The sequence below is a fragment of the Phragmites australis genome, chromosome 2 (assembly GCF_958298935.1).
Source record: "Phragmites australis chromosome 2, lpPhrAust1.1, whole genome shotgun sequence".
Lineage (NCBI taxonomy): Eukaryota > Viridiplantae > Streptophyta > Magnoliopsida > Poales > Poaceae > Phragmites > Phragmites australis.
Window position 1 is genome coordinate 43,657,454 of NC_084922.1, and position 24,292 is coordinate 43,681,745.

At 43.3% G+C, this 24,292-nt stretch overlaps 2 protein-coding genes across 7 annotated transcripts; both read right to left on the reverse strand.

Annotated features, from left to right (window-relative positions):
* Window positions 1-4,188: 4,188 nt before the first annotated feature.
* LOC133909080 (protein IQ-DOMAIN 3-like) lies at window positions 4,189-8,282 on the reverse strand. 4 transcript variants are annotated; one of them, XM_062351363.1, is made up of 7 exons: window positions 8,030-8,282; window positions 7,826-7,914; window positions 6,859-6,967; window positions 6,387-6,767; window positions 5,674-5,895; window positions 5,320-5,439; window positions 4,189-5,151 (listed from the first exon to the last, which is right to left on the reverse strand). In XM_062351363.1, the coding sequence occupies exons 3-7, from the start codon at window positions 6,934-6,936 to the stop codon at window positions 4,459-4,461; spliced, it is 1,494 nt and encodes a 497-aa protein (XP_062207347.1). In that variant the 5' UTR covers window positions 6,937-6,967; window positions 7,826-7,914; window positions 8,030-8,282; the 3' UTR covers window positions 4,189-4,458. The 4 variants fall into 4 exon arrangements, with proteins under 4 accessions (XP_062207347.1, XP_062207348.1, XP_062207345.1 ...); XM_062351364.1 differs by having other exon boundaries at window positions 8,010-8,282; XM_062351361.1 differs by having other exon boundaries at window positions 6,859-6,958; window positions 8,030-8,281.
* A 5,333-nt stretch (window positions 8,283-13,615) lies between these two features.
* On the reverse strand, window positions 13,616-18,850 carry LOC133909081 (interactor of constitutive active ROPs 2, chloroplastic-like). Of its 3 annotated transcripts, XM_062351366.1 has the most exons (5): window positions 18,671-18,850; window positions 17,334-18,365; window positions 16,408-17,080; window positions 16,175-16,322; window positions 13,616-15,188 (listed from the first exon to the last, which is right to left on the reverse strand). In XM_062351366.1, exons 3-5 carry the CDS (start codon window positions 16,464-16,466, stop codon window positions 13,869-13,871), a joined length of 1,527 nt encoding a protein of 508 aa, XP_062207350.1. In that variant the 5' UTR covers window positions 16,467-17,080; window positions 17,334-18,365; window positions 18,671-18,850; the 3' UTR covers window positions 13,616-13,868. The 3 variants fall into 3 exon arrangements, with proteins under 3 accessions (XP_062207350.1, XP_062207349.1, XP_062207351.1); XM_062351365.1 differs by having other exon boundaries at window positions 16,408-18,365; XM_062351367.1 differs by lacking the exon at window positions 16,408-17,080 and having other exon boundaries at window positions 13,617-15,188; window positions 18,671-18,846.
* Between the last annotated feature and the right edge of the window lie 5,442 nt (window positions 18,851-24,292).

Sequence of the window (24,292 nt, forward strand, 5' to 3'; positions counted from 1 at the left end):
CCGAACCACGTTGCGGTTATGTGCTTCGTGGGTTGTTGTGAAGCCTAGTTCAAGTTTCTGGTAAATCTTTGTGCAAATAAGTATAAATATATAAATAACGTTATATATTATTTATTAATTGATTATTGAAAATTGGTATGTAAGATGTAGAGAATAAAGAGAGTGAGAGATAAAATCAAATATTTTTATTATCTTCTATCAGATGTATGTAAACTCCTATATATAATCATACAATATTATTTTAAGAATTGATGCTACGAGAGTTACATCACTAATACTATATAGGTTAAAGATTTGATGGTATAGAGGTTATAAACATCCACATAAATGAAAACTTTATAAGAAACAACAAATTTTGTCTATTCAATCTCATTCGAAGGTCGTGGTTGATCTCACCATTCCATCCGTAAAGGGATTTATTTGTAGAAAATCCGCATGTGTCAAAATAATTCCTCCACTGTTGGGATAAGTAGGATTAGTCGCAGCCTTCGGACGAGTATCCGACGGACAATATTCACTATGGGTGTGTTTGGTTATCCGAATCTGCTCCAACCTAGTTCGGTAGATGCGTATAATCTCATATAGAAACATCTTTGGTCGTCTGCATCCACTGTTTCAGTTTGGCTCGATGGAAACAAATATACGCCTTTCTGTCTGGTCTGAGATCCGACCTAATGGATACAGACTCCTGCATTCACTCATGTATATGGGTCCATTGGTAGTGTCACAAAATTATCTCTATATGAGCAATCAATCGTAATCTCAACTCTGGCATCCCCTCACGTGGCCTCAGATCTGACCAACCAAACTGAAACTTTGTCTCAGCCTGTCTAGACTTATACAACCAATTAAACACTTTTCTTTTAAAAAATATGACTCGACTCAACTAGATTATATGATGTAGCTATATAAAACCTCGTCCAGGAACCAAACACACCTTCTTTACACGTTTACACCTATTTTCTTTCACCAAAACTTCCGTAAAATTTCTTTCGTACTGGAGGCGAATGATCAAGTGATTTGTGAACTGCCTAAGTAATATCGACCCATGTACAGGGTTCAAAAATTCATCGGTAACCGATCAAAATATGCGATAACCGGCCATCTCGATCCGGCTCGGTTTCATAAACGAACGGTAACCAAATTTGAATTCAAAAAATTCAAAAAAATAAAAATAAAAATAAAATCCTAAAAAAACTAGAAACAATTCTAAGACCTTATGTGAAAAACAATTTCAAAAATAATGTCGTTTGCATCATATTCTATAGGAAAGAAGTTTAAAAAAATGAAAAAAGTTGAAGCGTGCGGCTCAGTTATTAACTCATGTTAACAAAAAACTTAACATGCAAACACATATTTTTCTTGTGTAGAACGTATCTTAAAAGGATCTTTAAAATTGATTTTATTTTATTTAGAGTTTTATTAATTTCTCTATGATTTTTACAAAGTTCACAAACGTAAAGTGAATATGTTAAGAAACAACACTTTAATTAAATTTTTCATGTCTACTATTATTTTTACTATGTAAATAATATTATAAATAAACTAATAAAAGTGGTTTACTAATTTTTTAGTGTGATGGATCAGTTATGAATTAATCTAGTCGCAACACATTTACACAATCCTATATGTTACAATAACTAATTCATGAGTTCATGTATTTTTAAAATAGATATGATCATATAATAAGACTAACAAAATTAGTTTCATGATTTTTGGATTAGTAAAGAGTAAACTATGCATTTAACTTGGTTTAACAAATACATTTTCTAACAGAAAATTTTGAACCTTTTTATGAGTATAAATACCTTTATCATATAGATCATGTTACAAGGAAACCAACAAAATTTGTTTCACTTGATTTGAAGCCCAGATGAATTAGTTATTGATTTTACAAGATTGAGATTTTTTTGGTTTTTTTGTTGAACTTCAAAAAAAATCAAGAAAACCGCTCGATAAATCGAGAAAACCGAGCGGTTACCGATAAAACTGAGCAGTTACCGATAATACGGAAAATTTGAGAAAACCGCTCGGTAACCGGTCCAATTCGACTGGTTACCTTACCGAGAGGTCAATTTCACGATTTTTTCCCAAAATTTAAATTTTATCAAACGAATTTTGTCCGAAATTTTTTGAAAATTTGAGCAGTTATCTCGGTTACCATGGTTTTTCGGTTACCGCCACATCTCGGTTACCGAGCTTCAGTCGGTAACGTGAACCTTGCTATGGGCACGTCCAAGTTTGGTATTGACTTTTACACAGACATGAGCTTTGATCTGTTTTGCCGTGGCGATGGGGCGACGATTTACTGCATGATCATCAAGCCTGATTAAGGCGCGGCAGGTGTGACTAGGTTTATTGGCGTGCTTACGCCGCATCTATTTTTTGTTACACAGAGCATAACAAAAGAAGACTAAAAAATTGGGTTCATCAATTTTGGACATCTCAATATTTATTTGTGAATTTATCAATATTTAATACATTCACTTAATTATAGGGAAAACAGTAGTATTTTCATATATGCACATAATTTTAATACGTAGACGACAGCAATACGAACCTAACAAAATTTGTTTCATACTTTTTTTTGCATTTTAGATTATTTTAGCTGATTTATCAGTATAACTAATATTACTTTCCACATTTTTTGAATTCCCCAAAACCGAAAATTATACTGTATGTACATACACATGTACATACGTACACACACATACACATAAATACATACATACATACACACACACATACACACATACATACATAGATATGTATACATATCCGTATATCTGTATGTACATATGAGCAATGCCCTCAGAGCCCACAGATTCTTGGCTAGTTAGGATATAACTAGTCTGATTGGCGCGTCTACACGCACCCGCTTTTATTTTATTGTGTAGAGCACGGCAAAAGAAGACTAAAATAAATTAGGTTCATAAATTTTGTACATTTCAATATTTATTTATGAAATTATTAATGTTAAACACATTCAATTAATTATAGAGAAAACAATAATACTTTTATGCATGCACACAGTAGTTTTAACATGTAGGTGAAAGTAATTCTAATCTAAAAAAATAGTTTCATATTTTTTTTGAGTTTTAGATATTTTTCTTTGCATTTTAGTTTTTCTAGCTGATTTATTAATGTAACTAATATTCATTTCAACATTTTTCTAGAATTTTCAAAAAAAGAAAATTACATATACATGTACATACACAGGACCCATTGCTACAGTAGCTATAGTGAGAGGGCCCAGTCACTTTAGTATATAGTAGTTGATACTAGTTTTATTGGCGCGCCTACATCGCCTCCATTTTTATTTTACTGTACAGAGCATGGCAAAAGAAGATTAAAAAAATCAGGTTCACAAATTTTATGCATTTCAATATTTATTTATGAATTTATCAATATTTAACATATTCAATTAATGATAGATAAAACAGTAGTACTTTTATGTATGCACACAGTTTTAACATGTAGATGAAAGTAATACTAAAAAAAATTGTTTCATATTTTTTTTGAGTTTTAGATATTTTCTTTGCATTTTTAGATTTTTCAGCCATTTTATGAATATAACTAATATTCATTTCAACATTTTTCTGGAATTTTTTGAAAAATAAAAATTACGTATGTACATGTATGTATATGTATATATACATATACGTATTATACATACACATATATATACATATATACGTATACATGTACGTATGCATATGTACTAGTACCATGACCCACTGCTACAGTAGACTACAGTAGCAGAGGGCATAAAAGGTCGAGGTCGCGGATTCTTGACCGCTTAGTATATAAGTATTGATTATAGATAGATTATTTCTTGGTCCTGTAGTGCATTTTTTATTTGTATCGTCTCAATTCCTAAACTTCTGGCTCCTAGAAAGTTCACTTGGCCTCCCAATCCGTTACGAATAATGGTGATTCCAATTGGTTACAACCAATGGCCATAAGTACAGACACAGGGTTCTGATAGGTGTGTAAAACATTCATTGCTGTGGTTAGCCTCTACCTTGTGCTGATTCAGAAGAAATTAGACTGATTTCTGTTCATGAACACAAGGATTACCAAGCACTTAGCACACAAGTCAGTACATTGAAGTCACAAATAGTTGTATCACCATATCTTATGGTCAATCAAAAACCAGAGTTCAGATACGGCAAAGGGTAATGGCACTTCAAAAACAGAGAAAAAGTACTGCAGTTCTGCACATGGGAAGAAGTCAAAAAATGTTCACATTACAATTGAAAGCCAAGCTTACACACTACTAGCATCAAACTCAACAATCCACAGGAAGGAAACCCTGTCTGTAAGCAGTTAGAATTGTCACAATCAACCCCGACAAATCATACATTTCACAAAGTGGTCGCCCTCAACAGGAGACAATCTAAATTAGAGAATACATGATAGAACAGAAAAACTGAACCTAACAATCGTAAGGCCTGATCAGGCAACAGGGACATCCTTCAGTGTGGTAGGATCAACCTTCGGAGGATCTGAATGGCGTCTTGCCCTTTCCTTCGGCTTATCTGTTGGCACAACACTCGATTTGTCGATAACTGGGAAGGACAGGCGCTTCTTAACTGCCGAATGGACCAGGGGTGCTCTCTCAGGAACCTCGAGCTTCTCAGTCAATAGGCTGCGAAACCGAGACTTTGCCCTAGCAGACTCTGTGGACTGCATGTAACTGGGGAGAGGTGGTGTACTTGTTAAGCTTGCATCATCCCGGACCGAGCCTCCACCTGTGCTCTGCCTCCTTGGGCGTTCAGAGCGTATGCTCGTGATGCTTCTCAAGTCATCCTCCTTGTAGAGCCAGCTACCCCTTGGACTTGCTGGCCTGGTCTTTCCTGAGGTAGAGGGGCCCTTCGATGCGGGAGTTGATGGTGATTGCCGGCTCGGTGGACGGCTCGACTTGTTTGGTGTTGCTGGTCTATGGATTGAGATGGCACGTGGTACAGTCGTTCGAACGGCACTGGTGCTGGAATTCTTTGTCAGAGCACAGTCTTTAGGATCCTTTTCTGATGCCACTTGGCTCTCCCAAGGTCTTGCTGTCATCCAGCGTTCCATCCAGCTCCAGCCCCAGTTAGGATTCCCAGGTTCCGTGAAAGTTGGCGTTATAGTTCGACCAGAATTCCTCCACTGCATGAGATTGAGAAAAAAAAAACAGAATTGGTGGAAGAATGAGAACAGAACTACATCTATTGAACAGATCAATGTAGCTACAGAAATTAAGAACAAGGAGTAGTTAACAAGAAAAAAATAGTATAGGACATCAGTGGAAAGTTGGAAACTGAAGAGGCAACTTGCCTGGTGAGAAAATGCATATGCAAGTGCTCTTTCTCGTCTTAGTGCAGCTTCCTGTTTCATCAGTAGACTGGCCTCAACCTGCTCTTTTGACTGATGGCTGTGATCCCAGTCTTCATCAATCTGATAAGCAAGTTAAATGTCAGAATTCTGTCATCAGAACTATGTTTTATTCTATTATTACAAAATTCTGATTACAGTTATCTAGTATCCAAAAAAAATCTACTTCAATGCGACTGTTATGTTTTAACTGTGGTAACTTCAACTCTTTTTTCTGAAACTAGGAATACAAGAAAGAAGAATTTTCCGAAATATCAAATGTAGCTTAGAACTATGGAATCAAAATGGTGTGCTCACCTTCATTTTCTCAAGTTCCCTCTGATGTTTCAATTGGAGCTGCCTTTGAAGTGCCTGTTTTTCCTCATCCATCTTCACCCTTCTAGAGTAGATTTGAGTTTGAACTCTTGTCATCGTTTGTGTGCAATGCAAGGTGTGAGCGGTTTGGCGCTTGACGGCATTTCCGTCTACTAGTGACTTCAACCTAACTAGCCCTCTTAGTGCTCGCAGTGCTCTCCTTGCCTAAAAGGGTAAATTTTGCAATTTTAATAAGCACTTAATATCTCATAGAAAGAAAACTAAACAGAAGATATATAGCTCGTCAAGTCCCATGAGATTCAGTGCAACTGTTCTCTGTTTCTTATATTCAGTGCCACTTTGACTAGTTTTTTGTACAAGCGACAACTTTGGAAACATCGGACAAAAATATGTTTGAAAACGACCAGCAAAGCAAAATGTTGGCGGTATTCCAAAAATAACAGCATACAAATATACAATGATGAATCAGACAGCAACTCTTTACCAACCAAATCAGATGTCTTACAAAATCTTAATCCATAGGTAACAGCTTACGTGCATGCTCTCAAGCACTAATAGAAATTCGAGACAGTGACCCACACCAATCACAACATCTGATTTATTTATTTTTTATTTTTTTTGTGAGGCTACTGCAAGGACATCAATATAGATAAGAAAAGCAACCGGCAAATGTCCTACAAGTGCAGATGCATTACCAGATAACCCCTGAAGGCAGTCTGAATCTTGATGGCAGCAAGTTCTTCCCTTGAAATAACAGGCGTTTTTGGTGTGGCCATGGTGACTGCCGTGAGGCGGACAACCTCAGCGGCAGCCTGGGCAGCGACTGCAGCAGCTTCTGCAGCAACAGCAGACGCAAGGGCAACGGAGTAGGCATGCTTGTTCTGCTCACTTTCTGTTTCAACTGGATTGACATCTTTGATCTCCTGAGAATGTGGCTGAGTAGGTTGTGTTGATGGTGGCGGCGGCAATGGAGCTACTGGAGCAGTCCCTGACACCGTTGAGGTCGAAGTATCGGAGTGCTTCGACTTGCCAAATGGCCATATCCTCCTGGATTTTGACTTGTCCGCCTTCTCAGCCTTCATGGTAGCCAAAAGTCATAAATATTGAAATGCTAAAAATTTTATGACAGTGGATTATTTTTCCTTGGGAAGTGGAATTTTGGCGTACCTTTGCTTCCTTCCCGTCTGGATCAGAGGAGCTGAAGACTTTCTTCACAGCACTAAACCACTTTCCTTTCTTACCCATTTTTGGGGTTCTATTGATGTGTCTTCAGTGTCTCAGATGCAAGTACAAGAACAGATCAAAGGTTCAGAAAACGTACAAGAATGACTCTATCGAAAAGGTGATAATCAAATATTGACCAGCATAATCTAAGCTTTGCCACATAAACCAAAACTTTGACATCATCGAGCACACAGAAAAAAAAAGATCAGTAATAATCTATTTAGAGATCAAAATCTGTACTTAGTGTTCTTGTACTCCCCCACAGTCCATGCATCCACGAGTAAAAATCAAGAAAAAGTCATTTTACCACCGCATAAGTACATAACCAAAAGATGGGCAATTCTACCACAAATCGACAACAAAATCAGCTCCAAGCTGCTCAGATATGGAGCACGCGAAAAAAATGCAGACTGCACCACGAAAGAGTAGCAAAACAGCACGCCAAAGCCTTGGATCGAATCTAGCAGAGAAACATAAGGAATTGAGCTCCCAGATATCGAAATAGAGGATGAACACAATATATCAGCCACCATGAGGGCACAATTCTTCGCCATAACTTGCATCTTCCTTACAAAAAGAAGAAGAAGAAGAATGACTTGTACACTAACCAAGCTTCTCGTGCTATCCTTCTGCGCTCGATCAGCCGTTTAGCGGGTGGGAAATCACCATAGGATAAAACACAAACCTAACGACTGTATTTTACCCCCGAAAACCCCTCGCGCCTGTTATCTGCCTGCCCACCCCCGCAGAATCAACCCAGCCAAACCCCAAACAAAAGCTCAGGCGAACGCAACCAAGTAGAATCAAACACCAGGGCGCAAAACCCCAAAAGATCCGATTTCTACTACGAGAAAGGCAAGCTTTGGCCTCAAAGCAAGTAAGCAACCACCGAAAGCTCTCGGCCCCTCACCTTCCTCACCCCACTGAAGGCGCCAATGACGAATGACCTAACTCCGGTCGCCCTCGGAAGCCACCGCCCACCGCGCGTACGTCTTCTACCTTCACGGGTGAGATCAAACTCAAGACCAACGCATCCAGGACGAAGAAAAAAACGGAGTTGAATAGAAAAGGCAAGGAAGGGCAAGCAGCCCAACCTTTTTCCCACTTTCCTCACCAGTCCAAAGGCCCCTTTTATCTGCCTGCCCACCCCCGCACGACGGCGACTCGGCCCGCCCTCCCTGTTCACCACCACCCGGGTGCGTGCGCCCCACTTCCAGCCACGGACCACGGCGGCGGGGCAGCCAGGCAGCCGGAAGTGGGGTGGAGAGCGGGGCCCGCCGAGGGAGCGTCCGGCCGGCGACGAGCCGTTCCCTTCCGCTCCCAATCGGAACTCCACCCCCTCGTGACGGTCACACCTGACACCCCCGGTGCCAGGCGACAGCGCTGTCCCTGTCGCCTCTTATGGCAGCGGGGCGGGCCCCGCCGAGGGGGAGATGACAGCTGGGCCCCGCGCGCCCCGGACCAGTCGCGGCGGAAGACGTTACGTAGCCAGTTGCGACGACTGGTAGTCCGACGTTGGCTTGATTCAGCTCCGCGCTCGCAGCTGGCCGGCTCGTGGCCCACACGTCATGGACGGACGCGGGATATGCTGCGGCACCATGTAGGTGGGCAACCGATAGAAGCAAGTACGGGCGCGCTACAAACAGCCATGGTCCCAGAGGCGGCAGGAGCACCCAAGCAGGCATCGCCCACATGAAATGGAGCCCAACTGCACCGTTTCAACTTGCTTCTGTTAAATGAGGCATTTACACCTCGGTTATACTAAGACAATCCAAGATTGGAAAAGCTTGGAAAGGCTTTGCTCGGCAGTTTTTTACAGCTTTGTCAGTAGGAGGAGTACGGCCTAAACTGCCGCCTTCGTAGTATACTGCCAATACTGGTAGCTTTTGCAGTCCTGCCTGCCATTCTTTTCGCCCGTGTTTCGACGGGGAGGGGATGAGAACAAAGCCGACGGAACCGGTGGTGATGGCACGTCACATGATTGGAATAGCGCAGCGCACCGAGAGGCCGCGAGATGAGATCCGTTACGTGTACTATTTTTTTATTATGTGCGGTGTCCTGGATGCTGGATCTTGCCAGTTTGGTGGGGCAGCGAGGCGAACGGCCATCGCTTTTGGCCTCGGTTGCTGGTGCGCTCGCACGTGCCGATTGCCAGATTGGACAGTTGTCCAGCCTCCTTCACTACCCCACGGCCGGGGACGCCTTTTCGTCGTTGTACGGAAGCGACGGGTCGCGGTAGCTTTTGTTTGATTACCGCCGGACGGGGGCGCGGATGCCTTGTCACCGCACTGGGGCGATGGACCAAGAGCGTAAATTTTATAGTATATTTTTATAAAAGATTTTTACAAGATTTTGATTCTATTATATATTATATAATTTAATAGTTATATTGAAAAGTAGAGAAATAATACATATCATTATAGAGAACGAGGTCTTTTATAGGATCATAATGTATAAGCGCAGAGCGGCCAGCCATGCAGAATTCAGGTTCCGTAGTGCAAGGAAATCCTGATCAAGTCAAGTAGACCGTGATTAGTTGCGTGTATAGGTCTTGTCTTGTATGATCGTATATATAGATTTAGGGAAATCAAGTTGAGCGAAATCATATTTTGAAAGAAGAAAGTTTATTTAACTGTATTTGCCTGAACAGACTAAGTTAAAATTATGTTTTTGTTAACCGACAATATCAACGGATACATGAATTAAGATTGTGATTGGTTACTCATGTAAAAGTGATTTTATGATACTGATAAATAAGTTTGTCTGCACTGTATCCGCTCCTAACCCAAGTCAAAGGTATATATTTATATCTGCCAAGCTATATTGGAACAATGGATGTGAAGAAACAAATGTATTTTTTATAAGATTATACCCATTCGCTAGACAGGAATTCTAGCATGTAGATAACCAATCAGCTCTGTAGTGATTAATGTGTTAGGGTGCGTTTTGTTCCTAGTACAAGGCTGGATAGGGCAAACTCGTACAAGATGAACAGTTTTGTTCGCCGTTTGCAACTGGACCAACTCGTCCTCATGAGTCGACTTTGATTTCCAGAATATTCTCTAAATACGCTGTATAGCTCCATACTAGTGTTTGTTTTGTTAGAGTTTTTAAGTAGCTTTTTGCCTTCTATCAGAGGAGCTCTGTCGAACAGCAGTTTTTAATTTTTAATTTTTTGGGTGAAATTTATAGGAGCGATTCTTTGAAATAAATTAGAAGTTGAGAGCTGAAAAAAGCAGCTTCTCCTAATTTATTTTTCGCATAAAATCACTTTCTCCATATATTTTTATTTTAAAGAATTAATTTTTAGCCACAAAATCAATTCCTTCAGAGAATCACTCCACATAAAAAATTCGGATCAAGGAAAACTCTATCAAACATGACATAGATAATCGGTTGAACGACAGTATCATACGTCGTCTTCTGTTATTTAAAAAAATTATTTTTTATTTGTTTTATAATACATATACAACCCATTTTAATTAAATTCATTCAAAAATACTGTATAGTATTTAGGCTAAAATTATTTGAAACAAGCTATTTTTATAATTTCTAATAATTATTAAGACCTCAAATAAATTCTTAAAAATATGAAAAAAAACACTAATATTCTTCTGACGTGATGGACTAATTTTTAAAATTATTTTTAGTCCTAATTTATATAGTAAAAAAGTAAATTCATTTAGAATGTTTTATGTATATACATATTTATCATACTATATAACACATCAGTATCAACTCATCTTGTATCAAATTTTCCTATTCTATATAATCAACTAAACATATTTTGTATCATTTCATACACCTAACTAAACAACTTATTTATACCACTTATCCAAAATATATCTCGTTAAATCCTATCTTATCTAAAACAATCTCATCTTATTTAACTTGGTGCAACCATTCAAACTACTTAATCAGTCGGCCGTGAAGTACTGGCACGCACTACTGTAAGCATCGGTCAGTGCCTGTGGCGTGATTCTTCCATGGGCCAATCAGCTAGCTTATTGCCATTTTTCCCCCCACTGAAACAAAAGCTTTCTTTACCAGTTGGAGGTTACGAATCGGTTGATGGAACAAATCAAAGGCAGTGACCCATTCAATTATCATTCAATCTGTTCATAGCTTCATTTTTTTCGCGAAGGAATGAAATTATATTAAAAAAATACAGTACATCCCCATTTTGTAACACAGACCCTAGCCAAACTGAAAATTACATTAAAGCCCTCAAGGGTCATCTCCAATAAACTTTGTTTCTCCGCACGTCGAAGACGACCGCCATCACCGAAGTTTGTTCCACTACAGCATCAACGAAGAGATACAAACCTTGGAAGAAGCCATATCATCCACCGATTAACGGAAGGAAATTATGTGAGGTCCGGTCCTTCACGTAGACCCCCGCCGCGCCGCGACACATGCCCGTGCGCCGTGCGATCGAGCGTGCACGGCGCGGATAGTGGTTTCACCGGGGTCCTTCGCGCGTGGACCTCATAGAATTTTCTTCCCCGCTTAACGCCCGCTTTTCGCCTCTCTGAACTTTAGCAGGGGAACGGATAAGTCTCACCAAACTCTTGTTCATGGCTTCATTGACCAACAACCAAGAAGGTATTTGATTTGCTCCGCATAATATCCTGCGATACGAAAATGCTTGGTAATCCAGCATTTTATCCGACACAGGAGTGGAGTACTAAAAAAGAGTTTGACGTCTTTTGCTCGAACTGGTGAGCAGTAGACAGCTAGAAGGGACATGATTTAAAGCTATAAAACATATTACTGCTGATGTGCTGGTTCCGTTGCGTCTTTAGAATATTTCCAGCATTCGTTTATACTATTCTTGTGACGCTGAGCCTGAAATGCTCAGGCGACATATAAATTCCTCGGTGTTCCCTCTTATCTCACCTCAGAAAAGTCAAAAAATACTTAGAGTTGCAAATACCTCCTTACAAATACCTACTACAAGTCACTTAGAGTTGCAAATAACTCTTTACAAGTTTTATAATTATATTTACCACCCTATAAATCTAGCCTTGTTGCAAAATCCTATAGGATTCTCACGTGAGTCCATGTTAACATATTTGCCATTTTGCGACTTTAGCTCCATGTAGACTTATAATGTAGATATCAGATGATTGTGGAGGATTTAACTATGTGGTAAGACACATTGAAGCTCTTGTTTCGTCTGATTTGTGAAGGGAATTGCAATTATATATTTGATTCAATAGACTTTATAGTATGTTATTAGTTTCTTCTACATCTTCACCTTTTTATGCTGACAACCTACTTACTCTGGGTCACATCACATAGGGGGATTTTGCTCTAAGGTTAGACATATAGGGTGATAAACACAACTATTTCACTTGTAAGAGGATATTTGCAATTTCAAGTGACTTGTAGAGAGTAATTGCAATTTTCAAAAAAAAACAGCTTATTTTGTTCAACGTGGCGTCCATTTTCTCCATTTCTTCAGAAATCCTTTTTTTACCCTGATGTAAGTTACCACTAGATCGTCTGAGGCAGCATGTTACGAGCAGAATTCTGATTAGCAATCCCGGGAAACAACACCACATCCACCGAAAAGGTGCTGGTCCCTCGATTCTATGGGTGCAGTAGACGCTGCCCACTGGATGGGGGTAGCTAGGGGCGTAGGCACATGGTTTTCATGTGACAGTATCGCCACCAGCAATGACTGCCACTACAAGCTGTTTGCCGATCCACACAGTGGCGGAGTTAGAAGACCCATCGTACGAGAGGTTTAAGTGTGCTTATGATATTAATATGTATTAGCACCTACAAATTTACTTTAACAAAGAACTAATTTGTAGCGATGATCTAGAAATTTTAGTTGGTCCTGTGACACTAAAAAAACCCCTAATTCTGCCACTGAATCCACATGGATAACGCAGCACCCTATCTGACAGGACGCTGCACGTGTGGAGCCGGAGCAGTGCTTAGAGCATCCCATCGCATGGCAGGGCAGGGCATGCCTTCGTCTTCCCAGCTGGCTGCTGCTGCTGCTGCAAGGTCGTTGGGTGGCAGACTGACATTCTCAGACCGGCGGGGGGCTGCGATATGTGAAGAACCGCAATGCTCAGCTGATTAGGATCTTATTGCTGCTACCGCGGTGCAGGGATAGCTTAGACTCGGAATGATTACTCCAACCAAGTGGCCGACCTGAGCCTGGCTCATCTACGATCCTGCCGAAAGAACGAACGATGATTACTGCTCTGATGAAGCGGAGCGTACCGGTGAATCATGCTACGATGAAGAATAATGGCGCATTTGCTTTTGATCAAATGAAGACGAGCACGGAGCAGCATTGAGTCTGGTAATCATCATGAGCTTCATGGCGAGTTGTTGACGGCATCAGGGCATCCGTGCGTGCGTTGGAGATGATCGAAACGTTGGGCTTGGGCCCTTTGCTCCAGAGCTGTTGAATGCAGGCCGTGAGCAGTATCAGACTGGACCAACGAATGGGCCGACATGCTCAAGGACGAGAAACTGGATCCAGCGTAGACACGAGAACTGATTTTCAGTTTGTACTAGTGTTTGAGGCTGAAAAAAAAAACTGAAAGATCAGAGATCCCGAATGAGCGCCATTTTTCCTCACGAATCAAGGATCCTCTCTCTTTCTGAAAAAAAAATCAGTGAATCAAGGTGAATCTGTACCAATGGAAGTTCTGCTTTTCAAAAGAAACGAAAGCAATCGAAATTTTTGGCTGTTGAACACTTTTGAACGAAACTAAAATGACTACCGCGACCTTTCACACCCGGATGAATTGATCCTCCGTATACCACGTATAATACAGCTATGAGCACATTTACCCGACCAGTACAGCACTCCTATGTTTTTATACCACAGAAACCGGCAAAAACAATTACACCTGCGGGAAAAAGAGCTCCCTACAGAGTAGTACAAGCCACACTACAACTGCTCAGCTGATCGTGGATCGCCTTCATTTCTTCCACATGCCACTGATCCTCCTGAGCACGTTGCCGTTCTTCCTCGCCGCCGCGTCGTCGTCCAACTCCTCGCACAGGCCCGCGTACTTGCCGCCCTCCCACGAGTCGCTCCGCTCCACGACCTTACCGTTGCCGCCCTTGCCCACCGTGAGCAGCGCCATGGCTGTCTCCGCGGCCTTCCGCCACTGCTCGGCCTGCACCCGCAGCCGCCTCAGCTCGGCCTCCATCTCCCCCTTCTTCGCCGCCTCTGCTGCGTCGGCCTCCGGCTCCCTCGCGGAGCCCTTCTCGGACTCGTACCACTGCAGCTCCAGCTTCAGCTGCCCGTTCTCCTGCAGTGCTCCCTGCAGCTGCTCTTTCAGCTCGTCGGCCGTGCTGTCCGTTCTCGTCTCAGCTTGTAGCTTCTTGTTCGCGTCCAGGGCGCGCCTCAGCTCTGAGTCCTTGTCGAACAGGCTCGCCTTGAGGAAGATGACCTCGGACTTGGCGCTCTCGAGCGCCCCGGCGAGCTTGCCGTGCCGCAGGTCCGACTCCATCTTTATCTGGTCCATGAGCTCGTACGCGCACTGCGTCTCCACGGTGCTCAGGATCTTCTCTTCTTGGAACCTGGCCTCCGCGGCCTCGAACTCCGACCTCAGCTCGGCGGTCTCCGAGTTGCAGCACTCGCCGGCCTTCGACGACGTCTCCGCCATCTCCTCCTCGAGGGCCTTGACCTTGGCACGCGACTCCTCGAGCTCCTTGACTACGAGGCTGAATGAGTCCATCATCTTGGAGCCGTCGGTGAGCAGCGAGTCGATGGTGGCCCGGCTCGCCTCCAGCTGCTGCTTGCACTCCTCGTGCATGGCTCGCACCTGCGCCTCGGCCTCCTCGCTCGCCTTGAGCTTGACCCTGAGCTCGTCGATGGTGGCCAGTGCCTCCACCACGTCCTGCCTGCGATCGGCGCGCGCCGCGGCGGCGAGCTGCACGCGGAGGCGGTGCACCTCGCCCATGGCCGCGGCCAGCGAGACCGAGTCGGCGGTGTGCTGCTTCTGCATGGCCTCCAGCTCCGACTGCCACGAGCGGTCGCGCTCCTGCGACAGCCGGCGCAGCTCCAGGAGGCGGGACTCCTCGGTCAACGAGAGCTCCGCGAGCTGCGCCTGGGAGTCGCGGACCTGCGCGGACGCCGCGGCGACCTGCGCCTTGGCCTCGCCGGCCTCCTGCAGGGCCCGCTTCTTGGAGAGATCGGAGGAGTGGAGCTGCTCCTTGGCCTTCTTGAGCTCGTCTTGCAGCTGCGACAGCTGGGACTCCAGCTCCGACAGCTTCGTCGGTGGCCTCCTTTTCTGGTGATTTCATTACACAGAAGGACAAATTAATGCCGACAGACCACTGATGGTAATATCAGTACTCCCCAAGCTCCAATTGATAAACCGGTGGTGATTTTTCGGAGTGGCATGTTTAGCCAGGGAGTGGTAGCAAGCTTAACCCAATCGAAAACCATTGTCGCAGATTATGCATCGAAGCAATACAGTAGTTATGAGAAATGATGCTGTGTGCGCTTAACTTTCTTCCCCTTTTCATAGTATCCTGACAAAAGCATAGTTGCTAAAATGTTGGCAGTAATCTTGATATCAAATGCTAGCTGATAATTCTGGTTAGTTTTTCTGTATGATAAAAGGACTAGCACGATAGCATCAGTGCCCTTAAAATGCGCAACTACTGAATTACCCTGCCTATTTTCTGGGTGTTTTTCAGCAACCTTGTTAGTACAAGTAGAGAATAAATAACACATGTTAATTTCGGGTTCCCGGTCGCGTCAAGCCTATCAAATGTCTGTTTTGCCGTTGGTTGCACATACACTATTGGTAGCAGAATCGGTACCACTATCTTAATTCGCCAGTTTGCCAGTTTGGTAGTAGTAACACGAGGACGGGCTTCCATTATTTCTAGGATTTGCTAAACATTCAATATCCTGGACCATTTAATTTAGCTACATAATACACCTGTCTGTTTCAGTCTAACTGACAGTTTGTTCCATCAAGAGAGACAGAGCAAGAGCCAACTACTGCTAATTGAGTGAGCTTATCAAAGATAGACATATATAAGTACTGTCTAATCACACAAACTATAGAAAATAGAGAAAATTCGAGGCATTTAAGGACAGCTAATAGTCGGACGTACTAAACGGCAATACTAAATCTTTTTTTAAGCTAAATTACTGAAACTGCATTCTGAATTCTGAAATGGACTTTTCGTTCAAAAAGGATTTCTGAAATGGACCAAGTCCGCAAGTGAGCTGAAGACGAAGCAGGGGGTTTGCGCCGTTTACCTCTCTCTCGGCGCTCATCGCCGTCATCGCCATGCGGCGGTCGACCTTGGGGTTCAGCCCGGTGGGCGACTCGGCCATCCTCGCAGTCCGGCCTGTCTTGTTGCTTCCCTGGGAGGACGTCCGTGCAGGGTGTTCCAAGGAGCCATTCCTTCATGTCAAGAACACATCAGGTCGAATCAGAGGACCTCAAAAACCACAAGGCAGGCAAGCTCACACCTAAAGCAGCACATTACCTCGAGCTGTTGCTGCTGGAATATAACTTGAGAAAATGCATTTTGTACAAGGATAGCATGACTACAACAGGGGAAAGATTTCAGCGTCTCCCCTCATGTCAAACGCAAGCAAAATAAAGCTTCTTCTCTGGGGGACTCAAAATCAAATCGACTAGAACCAATTCAAAGCCTCGATTGGAACCAAACTACAGAGCGCCGGATTCTAGCTTAAGCCGCTTCCGGACGAACGAGACGGATCGAGCCTCTAGCTCAAACCAGATGCAAAAGAAGAAGAAGAAGCAAGATGCAATTGGGAACAAAGAATCCGAGGCCGGAAAACTCAAGAGGCCGACAAGAAGTGGAGGGGGAGCAACCGAGCGAGTGCGAGACAGGAGCCGAGAAAAAGGGCAGCCGCATTAGCTTAACTTAAATCTCCCCTCCGCGCAGGCAAGCACGGGTGCCCTCCTTGGCTCCGAGCTCAAGGACGAGACAGGCGTTGCGCATGGAGCTATCTGTGAACAGTCACGGTCACATGCAGCCCTGATTTGAAAACCTGGTCGCTTCTTGGCTCCATGAAAAGATGAATAAAAAAGGGACGGATAGATGGTGATAATAAGGAGGAAAGTTTAGTTTAGAGCTGCCCAATCGCATACTTCCATGTCACAGCTCGCTGCTTGTAAATTCACTGCTGCAGCTGTAACAGTTGAGAATCCATGAGCAGAGAGTATAAACAGTTCTTCCTGAACTCTCGTGAGGTGCTCATAGAATCATAGGCATAACTCGCTACATGCTCCTACAGAACATGGGCTAATAGCCAACAGAAGAGTGAAGACCAGATCAGAGAACCACAATGCATATGCGCATTGACTTGGGGAGGAGAATCTACCATCGCCAATCATCAAACGGCACATGGAATTTAGCATAGAAGGGGATGAAACGAAACAAACCTTGTCTTGGCCGCCTGCATGGCTATATCTTTATTTCGTAATTCAGAGCCGCACCAGCAGTGCTACGGCTCCAAGAGGAAAGCTGCAAGGGGACAAAAAGAATGAAGCGGTCGTCAGCTCCCTCTCTCATGGAAGAGAGCAGAGAGATACAGAGGCCAAGAGAGCTAGCAATGGCGACGGCGGAGCTCTCTCTCTCTCTCTCTCTCTCTCTCTCTCTCTCTCTCTCTCTCTCTCTCTCTCTCTCTCTCTCTTCACATGAGCAAAGGCAAAGCAACTAAATAATGGGCAGTGCAGGAATTGCCTCTGCTAGCTTGCCCGTCTAATCTGGCACTAACTAGTCCTCCAACTACTTAGCCAACAACAGGGACAGCCGTGTGGTTTTTAAACACCAACTAATTGACAACCCTAAGCTGGGTGGGGTCTGGGGACACATGGTGTGCTAGCTGCTCAATCCAATTCTTTAAGCTTTTGCCACGGGTGAGTGTGATGGCTCTGATGATGGTCGCTGCTGATTGCTAGTAGAGGTAGAAGAGGCCTACATGGGATGGTCCGGTGATCCGGCCCCTTGGAAGATAACACATTATACGCACACCACTACAACCACCAAACTTAAGGCTGCAGAAAGGTAGGCCTGAAGCAAGCAAGAATCCACCACTGCCGCCACCACCACACCGCGGCTTCCCCTTTTGTTTTGCTCTCTCTTAGACTTTCCCCTTACTCAACGCCCCCACAGAAAAAGCAACGGCGCCGCCCACACTCGGCACCGCTGAAATCATGCATGCATGGCGCAAAAGTAGTTGGAGATGGCCAAATCGACAGCCACACTCGGATACAGCAACCTCTTGATTAACAGAAGCACAACAACAGCTAGAAGATGAGACACATATTGTCAGTGCTTTATCTTAGGTTTACGTCCCTCTGGATAACTAACTAGACAGCCATGTACGTGATGAGCTGGGCTCCTCTTCAGATGAGTGGAGGCGATGAGACAAAAGCTTGGAGATGATCCAGAGCTTTGCAGCTCGTTTGTACCTGGATAAATAAGTAAGATGTAAGCTTGTGAGCTAAACTAGGCAGGTAGGTGCTAGACTTTGACAGGTCACAGGCGTGAGAGGAAAGCAGAATAACAGATGGCTCCAATGAGGAATGCATGCTGTATCGAATGCCAAACTAACTCTGAACTCTTGGACCAATTCCAGTGGAAAGGTAGCGACGCAAGCATTTGATTATTGGATCAGTCGTGCCATGCATGGTGCAACTGCACATGATGTGATGAGATGCATGCTCAGGAGTCAAGGGCATGGGCGCATGGCACACGAGAGAAGAAGAAGACTCACCTATCCGGGGAAGAACCAGTCCAGAATGGGCTGGAAGATGCCTTTCTTCTCTTCTCTTCACTGTGTGGCCTTTGTACCGTGGTCCGAGAATCCATTGCCCAAAGAGGACAGAGGTGTGGATAGGGGCATCTGCACAGGGGAAGTAGGATGTCATCTTCTTTAGATAAGGAGCAAAGGAGACAAGTCGTCAGGATTTCAGAAGGCTGCAGCGAGCAGAACCGCAAGGGGAAGAACAATCATTTCAGCGCTCAGTCTCCGGTGCAAAAAAAAAAAAAAAAAAAAAAACAATTGAAGCGAGATCTTCGTGTCCGTAGTCGATGGTTTCTGACAACATTTTGCGAGGAATTTCAATTTCAACGCTTTCTGATGCTGCCGTTGGGCTCAATCACTCGCTGGCTGAGGTTGTTGATCTCGGCACTCCGATAACGATCGATTCCGTGTTGTCAACTTGAGCGCTGCTTTATTACGATTCAAAAATATAGTAGAAGAGCAAGCATGCGCTGGCGGCACTGCATGGCAGCACGTGGCGGTACAAACCGATAAATACTTAGGACGAAGGGGGCTAACTAAGACCCGTTTGATTATAAGAAACGTTTCAGATTTTCTGTTGATTCTCTATAATCTCTATTAAATACATTAAAATATAAAATATTTAATTTTGAATCACTGAAATGTTTCTCATTTTTAACACTATGAGGAGAATCACTTAAAATAGTATTTTACCCGTTTTGAGAATCACTCAGGTCATTTTTCTTCAAAAATCCGAATTCAGAATCCCTGCCAAACTTTTTCAGAAAATTAAGGGTGATTCATCAGAAAAATATTTCTAGAAAGAATATAAAACTGAAATGTTTCTGAAAGAATCTAAAGTACTACCAAACGAGCCCTAAACTAAGCAGCGTGTTGCTCGGAGCAGGAGCGTATGAACATTTTTACTGTATCATGCAACGTTTCACTGTTCTGTTTTCCACGATCTACACTCCCGAATGACAAATACAGTTACTGCTGCAGATAAAATCAGCAGATATACACTTCACCGCATGCAGGAAGCACTGTTCTGTTTTCCACGATCTACACTCCCGAATGACAAATACAGTTACTGCTGCAGATAAAATCAGCAGATATACACTTCACCGCATGCAGGAAGCCCTGTTTCCAAGATTTTACTACCAGGAGAGATAATGGCGGATCCACAGATTTGTACAGTAGTATTCTACGGTTGTACTTCTACCCCACTGGTACGACAAGTATCTCACTTTCGAGCTCGATCTAGGCGGACCACTCGCGGGCGCGCAAAAAGGGTCGGGACATTGGCTAGAGTACAAGCAGCAGCAGCAGCAGCAGCCGCAGCCGTGTCCCGTTCGCGCGGGCGCGCCTGCCCTGGCATTCTGCGCGGCGCCCGGCCGGGTGCGTACGTAGGTGCCAAGCGGACGGGAACGGCATGTGAACCCGCACGCATGTGAGACGTTCCAGATAAGCTCACAGGCATGTGCCAGGCCTATGCCTAGAGCCGAAACAACGCGCGCTCCACGAGTGAATTTCTTTCCGAAATGTACTGCCATACATGGCTCTGCTCATCTCAATTATCAAGTCGCACGGTATATATGTTATCTGAATACCGAAGGCAGGACTTAATTTACAGACTTATCTAATACATTGAAGTTTACGTAACCTGGTTATAGGATACAGAACGGCCACTAAAACGGAGTGATTAGATGTCTTAATATTTTTTTACGAAATGGGTAGTTTTCTCCTATTTTATCACATAATACATTTTAAAAATAGACACAATAAAGCGTAACGCAAAACACAAAAATATAGTGAAAATAGATGAACCGGAAGTTTCGAATTAGATCTGAAAATTCTGAGCTATGAGAAGTTCCGGATTAAGACCGAAAGTACAGACTCAGAATGGAAATTTGAAATAATCTGAAAGTTCCAATAAAAACCTAGAAGTTCTAGGTTGAGCAATTCTAAGGAAAAACTGAAGCACTAGAAATCAAAATCCAATCAATCATGATCTAAATCAAATGAAATTTTAATCAAAACTTAGCACATCCATGATGAATCTTTGCCTAAAAGATCTTTTAAAGAAGATCAAGATTTCACCCTTGATTTTATGAATTTGGCAAGGAACAAAAAAGTGAATCTACAACACCAGTGAAAAAATACTTCAAGTTGATGATTAGAGGCAAGAGAATTCAAAACACACTTGTATATATTTGTATATGAATTTTATGCCGCTAACAGCAAGAAGAAAGACTTCACAAGATTAAAAAAATTCAGGTTTAGAAAAAACAAAATCGCAACAAAACACCGAAAACTAGCAATAAAACAAGGAAGCCGAGAGAAAGAAATTAAAAAAGGTGAACACAATCATAAAAGAAAATATAAATTCTATTACTTATAGAGATCAGTCCTATTTTAAACGGGTTATAAATTTTTTTTCTCATAAAAAACTCTCATCTACTACAAAGGCATTGAGCTCTACTATTTTCTCTTCTCTAAAACCCTAGCATACAAACTCAAGTTGTTGGCTCACCCTCTATCAACAACCATACCTCTCTATTTATAGGTCTTGAGAGCTTCTTTGAATACCAAATTTTCTTATTCTCAAAATATTTCTCTCTTGTAGTACATTTCTACCTACAACTGATGGTATTTTGGTTATTTTTTCTTTCACCCATCGGACGATCGTGACACCTCTTCACGACTTAGCTTCACATCGACTCAAACTTTACGATGATGCCACGTGTATTTCATCATTCCATGGTTTCGAAGCCAAACCGTGAAATCGCCTCGCACGCTTCTCAAAGTGCGACTCACCACCACTTGCTTTCACCTCAAGCAAGCATGCCAATATCAACATGTGTACTCCATTTTGCTATCTTGACCGCCGACAAGTCTCTCTCGTGCTTGATCTCTCGGTCCACCTTTTCACTTGCACTGACATCTTATTCGCTTGACTTTGTCAGCATGTTGTCTTCATCTATTTTCTTATATTTTTCTCGATCTCTATGTGCACAACTAGGATCACTCTTGACTCCACCCAACCTACTTGATCGTCCAACACCAAACACCCTGCATAATTTTGATCACCCCATCATCGATCATCAAGTTGCATCAATTACTTACACATCATGAGACAAATAAATACATTTCTTCAACTCTATCTCCAGTTAATCCAAAGTCAAAATTCTCAGTTGAAATCATATAAAAAGAATTATGAACATTAGACATCTAAATTTTAACTTAGGTACCTAGAAGTTTCAGGTCAAAATTAGAAGTTTCGAGTTCAATCCAGATGTGGACTCTCTGTTTCAGTTTTTCCATGACACTAGAAGTTCAGTTTTGAACCGGAAGTTCTGTGTTAGCTGTTGAAACTGAACACCGGAAGCTCCAGTGAGACAAAAACTCTGAACTCGGATATTTAACCGGAAGTTTTGGATTTGGATAGAAAGTTCTGAGTTCAACAAAATCAGTACATCAAAACTCATACAAAATCAAAAATCATCAAACTAAATAAATACTAATACCAATTATTTATTATATATAAATTGAGCCACATTTCAATCGAGGTTCTCACCAGTAATATCATGCACCTGAAAGCAGTTCGACCTGCGGTGTCGATCTTGAACACACACGAACACGTCAAGCAGCTACCGGCAGGTAGACATCGTACTTTCCTTGCTTGCCGTTGTATCCACTGCTCGGTTGACACCTACGTCCAGCTCCAGCACCGTCGTCCACGACGGCCGGCCGGCCGCTCACGTACGCGTGCACCGCATTCAATCTCGCGCTCGTGTTGCTATTGCGACTATCGACTTCTGTTAGCAACCAACTAACCACCGGTATAATGGCAAAGAGATACGACGTACAGTACCGAACAGGGTTACCGATCACGCTCGACCGTCGATGTCGCGTGGCACACTGGTACGTCTACGTCAGGAGCAGATTAAAGGGCTTCGATCGCTTCTGGGTCATCGTCAGTCGGTCCTGTAGCCTTAGCCTCCATGCATGCAGCTCCACACTGACCGGCTAGTGGGCTAGTGGCCCCGTCTTTCTACGTAGCTACTGTTTCAGCGAATCGCGCGTCGTTTTCGCGGGTTGATCACCATCGATCGCCCTGTTTGGGAGAGCCAACCCCCGACGGTTCCAGCACGCCCAGTCCAAACCTCTCGACTCGACGATACAGTTTCTGCTGAGGGGTGAAGAGACGAGGAACTTGTGTATTAGAACACACGGAATCGGAACTAGCTACATGCTACTTGCGTAGTGCTGCTGAGTATAGAGCGGTGGGTTAACTAAGGGTATGTTTGTTTGGACATTATAGTTCTTAAATAGGGTCACACAATATCACTGTTTTTAAAAAAAGTTATGGAAGGAGATTCTAAAACTAAGAAAAAGACCATGCGGAGTCATGAAAATGAAAACTGTATTTGGAGTAGACGCATGGACCGGCCACAAATAAATTATTCACCATTAGTCTTGGGAGGCAGCGATGACATGGATTGGTGCAACTGTGCAAGTGCAACACTAACACCGCGTAACAATCCCAAAGTCAAACTTAACTGGTACTAAAGAATCCCAAAGTCAAACTTAACTGGTACTAAAGAGACTGCAAAAGCAATCAAGGAGAGGCAGCCCTGTCCTGCACGAATTGCGTGACCGTTCCTCACAAAAGTCGTAGGATAACCCCTTCAGCTTTGGATGATCAAGCTAGCGTTCTCATTTCTCAACTTCAACACTCGACTGAGTAGCCAGATTCAGGTTTCAAATTCTCAAGCTAAAAGCTCCAAGCGGGCCGCATTAATTCCAAATAAATCTGACGCGGCCCGTATATTCCACCTACAAGGTCACAATAGGCCCATGTAACATTTACTTATTCGGACAGGCCCAATCCACCCAAACGCACCCGGTATAGTATTCCGTTGCATAGTGGCTCATTAGCACCGTTCGCAAACCCCATCCGCTGCTGTGTCTCCGCTGTCCTCAAGCTCGACGATAAATTAGAGTTAGGGTTCTGAAAATTTAGTCTTTGTTTGGTTTGAGATAAAAATTAGATTATATTTTAAAAAATTTGGCCAGTCAAAATTTTTTTATAGTATTTTTGATAAATTTCGAGCGGCTAAATCGTCTGTCAAAATTTTTAATCGGCTAAATTTTAACTTGATTTCAAACCAAATATTATTTTAGCAACTAAAATTCAACACTTCCTTAATTTAACCTCTGAATAAATTTTAGCTTAAGCTGTTAGAGCTAAAAACCGAACAACCTCTAGATGATGACCTTTAATCTTTGAGGGAGGCACTCGACAGACAGCGGTAGCGGAAGGTGAGTGCCCGGCTGGGCGCTGCTGGCCATGGTGGCGAAGGAGACCAATGCATAATAGGCTCCCAAACGCACATGGGCACACGTCCGGACCCGACCCCAGGCTAGCGCATCAGCAGGCCCAGTCCGAGAAACGCGGAACCGACAGGGTCACTTGCGTAAAAACCTCGAAACCCGGGGGGCGGGCGCCCAACCAAAACCTCGACCGGTTCCCGGGCCCACCCAGACCCAGGGGGTGGCCCACGGGCCAGTCACTGGCCACCTTCCGAGTCGCTTCCGAGTCGCGCACTT

Coding starts and splice junctions, on each gene's coding strand:
- LOC133909081 (XM_062351366.1), bottom strand. CDS start 16,466: ATGCTATCCTTGTACAAAATGCATTTTCTCAAGTTATATTCCAGCAGC. Junction 16,323..16,407: donor TCCAGCAGCAACAGCTCGAG/GTAATGTGCTGC, acceptor CTTGACATGAAG/GAATGGCTCCTTGGAACACC. Junction 15,189..16,174: donor CGATGAGCGCCGAGAGAGAG/GTAAACGGCGCA, acceptor TGAAATCACCAG/AAAAGGAGGCCACCGACGAA.
- LOC133909080 (XM_062351363.1), bottom strand. CDS start 6,936: ATGGGTAAGAAAGGAAAGTGGTTTAGTGCTGTGAAGAAAGTCTTCAGC. Junction 6,768..6,858: donor CAGACGGGAAGGAAGCAAAG/GTACGCCAAAAT, acceptor GCTACCATGAAG/GCTGAGAAGGCGGACAAGTC. Junction 5,152..5,319: donor CATATGCATTTTCTCACCAG/GCAAGTTGCCTC, acceptor AATCTCATGCAG/TGGAGGAATTCTGGTCGAAC.